The sequence below is a fragment of the Pteropus alecto genome, unplaced genomic scaffold, assembly GCF_000325575.1.
Source record: "Pteropus alecto unplaced genomic scaffold, ASM32557v1 scaffold483, whole genome shotgun sequence".
Classification (NCBI taxonomy): Eukaryota; Metazoa; Chordata; class Mammalia; order Chiroptera; family Pteropodidae; genus Pteropus; species Pteropus alecto.
In genome coordinates, this window is record NW_006433384.1 from 96,681 (window position 1) to 103,130 (window position 6,450).

Below are 6,450 nucleotides of genomic sequence, written 5' to 3' on the forward strand. Positions count from 1 at the left end.
CATTTTATTATGCTTATTAGATCAGCCAAATGTGACCCTGAATGACTGAAAACTAAATTATTGTCCCAAGAATAAGTCAAATTACACCTCTATGTCAAAACCAACACAGAAAAAGCCCAAAATTCACTGAGTCTTCTGAGTTGAAATGAAATCCATAAAAGCACAGACATTTGGTACCTTAGGAAGTCCAGCATTGGGAATATGAGCGGTAATAAAGACATCATATTTTCATTTAGGGTAGCATTAAACTAAAGTTATCTTCAAGTGAGCCATAAAATCTGTCCCATTAATCCCACTGAATTATATACTTAAAAATAATTAAAATGACAAATTTTGTTATATATAATTACAATTTAAAAAAATTAGTAGTATGTCAAAATCACTGAACTGTACATTTTAAATCAGTGAAATGTTTGCTATGTTAATTATATCTCAATAAAGCTGTTCAACAACAAAACTGCCCCAAATGATGGGGCAATCCCAGGTGCTAGAGTCCTCATGGAAGTTTATACATTAGAGATCAAATGGCTAGTCTTACTAGTAAAGATGCTCTAATAAGTAGGAAGATGTTTGATAGTCACTGCCAGTAAGATTAAGGTCTCCTTAGCACCAAATTTTTCTAATATAACTTAGAGACAAAGCAACAAGAATACAAATAAAAAGTCATATACTTGGTTCCTTTAAGCATATTTAATATTTGAACTCTCATTTTCTATTTTCCCAGACCCCAGAAAACAAAGTTTTTAGATGACCAATATTTTGTTCCAGAAACATATAACCTTATCAGCTAATTCATAAAAGAGCTATTTCACAAAGGTACATCTGGATAATTAGAGCAATAAACTGTGATCAGTAAAAATACATGATTGTTAATAAAGGTTTTTGAAGATAGTTCCAGATTTTGAAAAAGTAATTTCTGTTAAAGAGTATATGATTGTATGGTGAACAAGGAAAATAAAATATTCTAGTAGAAAGAGACTTATTAAAAACCAACAGTGTGCATATTACTTATTTTTGCAGTACCTCTGCTTAGCCACTGATACCTGGAAATGGCGACAGAGATTTTTTCAAGGAGGTACATTTTTCTTCCTACCAATTTATTGTGAAAAAATATCAGTACCAGAGGGGGAAGCATGAGGAATGAAGCAAAGGAATTCTTTTCTTGAGGAAAGAACAATTTTGTAGATCACTCTGAAAAGGGGTAGAAAAGTCAGGAAAAAACATGATTTATAAAACAAAAATTCTAATACTAGGGGGAAAAAACAGCCCACAGAAACATGACTGGAAGCTCCTCCTGTCTATTCTGAGGTCCTCTGTACATTCTCAGTGGTGCCTTCTGTGACATACAGGGAAGAAAACATTGACCAAGCTCTAGTAGCTCAAAATAACACCATATACCACATTGAGAGAAGACAGCTTCCAGTGTGAAATATAGAAGCTCTATTATAATACATCAAATTTACCAACATCAAAAAGAAAAGTATACAAATAAAAGATAACCTAGAAAGCATATTATTTTCTTTAGCTTCTAAAAATAAGAAAAAAATGGACTTTTTTCCTCTTTCACATTAGCTTCCCCCTTCTCCTCCAAAAACAAACAAGACTTTCAAAAGGGATTCATCCTTTTTAAGTTGTCAGAAGTTGTTCTGGGGCAAAAAAGCCAAAAAAATTTATGAAATATACCTCCTATGCAGTATACTGTAGTAAAATGGCTACAGTTTATATTCTAAAAGCCCAGATAACTCAAGTAGTCCAAGTTAGCTGATTTTAAAGTATGTAAAATATGTAGCTTCTAGGGCAGTAATCAATATTTTAAATTATAGCACTTGGAGTGCTTACTGATTTGCTTTGGTTAACTGTTGTATGAAAAGGAAGGTGACACTCCAAATGTAATTTGCCGCTTAATAGCAAAGAAGCCATTAGCCCCACAGGAAAGAGCGCTGGGTCACAGCAGGTCATTTCAATAGCTAAACCCCAGTTCTTCTGTTCTGGGAAGGTTGCTTTGTCTGTATGGAAGTAGATTCCAACTTCGAGTCACATAACTTTGAGAAAATGACTTTGATGGTAACCAGTTCCACTCGAGGACAGGATGAATATCTAATTACATCTTCCTGTAGGGCAGATATAGTATCAAAGTAAAATGGATGTGATTGAATGGCCAAAATAAAATGGAAGGTGTGGGAGGCCAGGCTGGGAAGGAGGGAAAAAATCAAATAAGATAAAAAGAACTCTTAAAATTGTGGGATCTTTTCAGAATTAAACTTCATTTTGGGGCTTTGTTTGAAAATCTAGATATGAATTTATTTGAAAGTACTAGAGCTATGGTCAAAGTATTTTTCCAGTTAGCCCTGTTCTTGTTCCAAGGAGAGGTTAAATTGCAGAAAAAGAAAAGCCAATAGTTAGTTGCTTAGGACAAGATACTGGCTGAGCTAGAAGAGAAACCAAAACTTTGCTAACCTACAAAGCTTCTTAAATGAGTGCTAGAAAATTATGTAATTTCCCTGTAGTGTCTGAAGTTTAGATGAAAGTTCTATTTATATTTACCTTTCTCTTGACTAACTGCTCACTGATGGTATTAGTGTCAAGTGGCTACATGAAACCCTTTTAATTGAGAGTGTAACTACATTATTTCCAGCAGCACAATATAACCATTGGTTTCTCCTTGCTTCTCTTACATAAAAAGTTCAAATTCCATTTAAATATTAGCTTCTGCTTCTAAAATTTTTAATCTCGTTCTGATTTAATTTATACTGGGCCTACAACCCAAAATATAATTCTAATTTATAGATGAGGTCCAACAATCCAAGTTGGTTGGTCTACTTAAAAAATAGATCAGTTTTGAAGAAAGAAACAGGAATCCAGAAATAAATGAGCTTGTTAAGTTGTAGTGGTGTTTATAATAGCAACTAAAAATCCATATCATTTGTGATGAGTGTGTATATATATATATATACTGGACTGCAGAGAAGAATAAAACTACATCCTGAGTACCCAGAGTTCAGAGGGCACTACTGAAAGATAACGGCGGTAGATGAATTCCTTGCATACTAACAGAGTTTTAAGATTTGACAAATGATTTAGTTAGTGGGCAAAACTACTCCAGAACATATATACCTGATGCACACAGAAAACCACAGAAAACCAATACAACTGAAGGAGTTCTCAAGTTACAAAATTCTGAAACATTTATCCTCTGTAGGGTGCTGCCAACACTACTATTCATTCGAGAGCAGGCAGTTACCAATACCTTGCCTGCAGTATCCAGTGTACGATCTGGTCTGCAATTTTTAAGGTCAGTCAGGCACCAGTGTGGAAAAAGTCCCAGCAGTGAAGTCAGAGGAAGTGCTTCTGGAGCTGGTCTGAGCAGCTCTGCCTTCTCCATCACATCTTTCTCCACTCCACTCTTGGCTCTCCTTTTAACTCAAAGAGCCCTTTGGCACCATCAGTGCAAAAATTAGAGTCAAACCTCCAGGTACTAAAATTGTACTGGCCTTATAATCAGCAGTACCCGTGGCTAATGATAGCCATTGTTCAACTCAGTAGTGATTCTTTTAGATAACCTTCCCAAACTCTTTTATCCAATCCCATCCCACTCTTCCTCAACAACCCCCACCCCTGCCACCATCTGAAGCATCTCCATTTGTATTTTTTTACTTCCTGCTCAATCTGCAGGAATAATTTTACACAAGTGCCAAAGTCTAATGTATAATTATAAAAATGAAATGATATTAATAACAAATTTATAGTCAAGAAAATAAAATTTGCTTTCCTCTCCCTCCCAAATCCCAACCCTCAAAAGAAAAGAAGACAACAGAAGAAAACACACCATTTCAAGTGCCTGCTATTTAGTACATCGAGGATTCCTGTTAATTGGTGGTTGATCCCAGCTAGAGAAGAGGTGCTTGCCTCAGATGGGAGGAAGCCCACCTACTATATGTCTACCTGGGTAGCATGCAGCTCAAGTCCTCTGCACATAGGAGCCACAGGCATACTATGCCTTTGAGGTGACCATCAGAGAAACAGCATAATGGACAGCAGAGGGCATGGGATACAGTTAAGTGAAAGCTAGATGCTTCCCTCTCCCCTTCTTTCTACCTTCTTTTCTTTACCTCTCTACCCAACCTCCTAATACCCCATTCTGAACTCTTTGCTGCAGGAGAAATTGATCCTTGGGTGTACTAAATACAAAGGTCTAAAAACTCTTACTACTCAATTAAAACAAAACATGGCAAAATAAAAATTAAAATGTGCTTTCAAATATGGAATGAAGTCAAATAAATACATCTGATTTTCTCTTTTTCTTGTGTCTAAGTAAATTTTCATATCCTAAACCCAAAGCTCTATACATTTGGTTTTTGTTCTGAATCAAGATGAATTTCTGATACTGAGGAGAGCAGAGTGAGAGAATGGATATTCTCTCACTGACAGACTAGTGCAGCTGCCAGACTGTGAAGAACCAGTCTTGCTCTGGGTCCCCTGGGACATAGCTAAGTCCAGGGGCTTCACAGGCAGATCCTCTGTCACATGCTCTCTCTTCGTCCACACTGGAGCCAGGATGTGCTGATATAAAGCCGATGCTCAAAATCCAACAACATTCAGTCACCTCCAGGACACAGAGCTCTAACTCTTATCTGGGAAGAATAAAGATATGCAGGAATCAAGTTAAGAAGAACAAATTAACATTTAAAGAATACCTATGAAATCTGTGGGCATGGTTATACCTTTGTTTCTGGAATAGAACGGCCTCATCCAAGAGCTTGTAAGCAAATGAATACGACTTGTTGCACTGAACACAAATCCACTTGCAGTTACAGTGAGACTCAAAAGTACAGCAAGGCCTGAGGAGGACCAAGCCTCCACCACTACGAAGCCACAGCAACATCAACAAATCACATAGGGAATCTAGGATTTACCAGGCTTACCACCAATCTGCCTTCTGCTTTGCAAAGGTTAAGAAGACAGAGAAGACAGGGTGTCATGGGAACTGACAATCGCAGTTCCTCTTAAAAAAGGAAGAGCCAAGTCAGCAGACGATAACCTCTGCTTGATATATGATATTTAAAAACAGTTTTTTAAAGACAGAAAAGAAAAATAATCTCATAAGATTTCCACTTTAAAGAATAAGAAATTGTTTCATCATTGTACTTGTTCAGGCAGAATGATTCTAGAGACTAGGATCCGCAATTTTCACATACCTGAGTGCTTGTCTGCAAGTGTTGATTCAGCCAGCCTTTGGCAAAGAATAGTGTAACTTTCCTCCACCTTCTGTAAAATAAAACCCATGTTTTTCATTTGAACATAATTTTTTTTTTTTTTTGAAAATAGGAAAGAAGGATTTTTATATTACAGGTATTCTTCCAAATTTCAACGTAAACATCATTAAAATTTTGTTAATAGAGCAAAAAGTAAATTTCATTCCTTTTACCTATTTCTGCCTTGAACAAATAACTTACAACTTTCTCATATAAAAAGAAAATAGAGCAGAGGACAACCAGTAAAGGTGATTCTCCCAGCCTCAGGAGTTACCCTGAAAATGATCTCACATTTGGCATGAACTATACTAGAGTCAACCTGTCCACAATGGCCTTTCAGATATCTCATCAGCCATATATAATCATATAAAGAGAAAAACCTATCATATGAAGTTAAACGAAAAACTAACGGAGACCAGCCTTTAGCTAAAAGGCTAAGGAACCCTTTTAACACTATCTGTAAAGCCTCCAACTGAATGATGTCATGATAGGCTCTAGCAACTGTGTCCACTGATGGCAAAATTTAAAATAAAGCCTCTTTCTCAGAAACCATCAAGTCAGTTTTGAAACAGAGGCTAGTATAGTGACATCTTCAATTACCAACTTACAAAAACCCCATTCACGCCCAGGTTTTTAGATTACGGGAGCCACTGCAGCCAATTTCCATCTTCATAGCATCTGGAAAACTACCAATGTCACCAATAATTAACAGGTAATTAATAGGTTATAGCACTTCTCAGCCTGGATTCATAACTACATAAACCCTACCTCTCAGCTACTGTACACATCTTCACTTTGTGGACAGTCAATCATACCAAATATATTTAGGTTCTTAAACTTAGAAACCCATACAAACACAATTTATAGAGCTACAACTTTTTCTATTCTTGTGATTTGTAAGCAGATAAACAATGCTGATCCCAACTTTTTATCCAGACCTTTTCACGGATAATGGTCAAAGAAAACATAAATTTAGAAACGGAACGAGTTTATTGACATCCGCGTTTCAAACATTCTATACATCTTCTTTGTTAAATGTGTTTCACAAAACTAGGTCCTAAGGATGCTGAAATCTGAGGTACCTTTAAGTGTTCAAGATCAGCCTCTATCTTACGAATGCACTCCATGATCTGTCTTTCTGAATCTGCACAAGTGGAGGCACTCTGGATCTCAAAACAGGAATCCTCCATAGCTCCCC

At 36.5% G+C, this 6,450-nt stretch overlaps 1 protein-coding gene across 1 annotated transcript in view; it reads right to left on the bottom strand.

Annotated features, from left to right (window-relative positions):
• Positions 1–675: 675 nt before the first annotated feature.
• Positions 676–6,450, bottom strand: part of ARHGEF12 (Rho guanine nucleotide exchange factor 12) — an 81,194-nt gene continuing 75,419 nt past the window's right edge. The window contains exons 40-42 of the mRNA XM_025044264.1: positions 6,335–6,450; positions 5,196–5,265; positions 676–4,631 (exon numbers count right to left, since the gene is read on the bottom strand). The exon at positions 6,335–6,450 is cut by the window's right edge and continues 189 nt beyond it. Of these exons, the coding sequence (XP_024900032.1) occupies positions 4,621–4,631; positions 5,196–5,265; positions 6,335–6,450 (197 nt within the window). The 3' untranslated portion in view covers positions 676–4,620. The remainder of the gene's footprint in view (positions 4,632–5,195; positions 5,266–6,334) is intronic.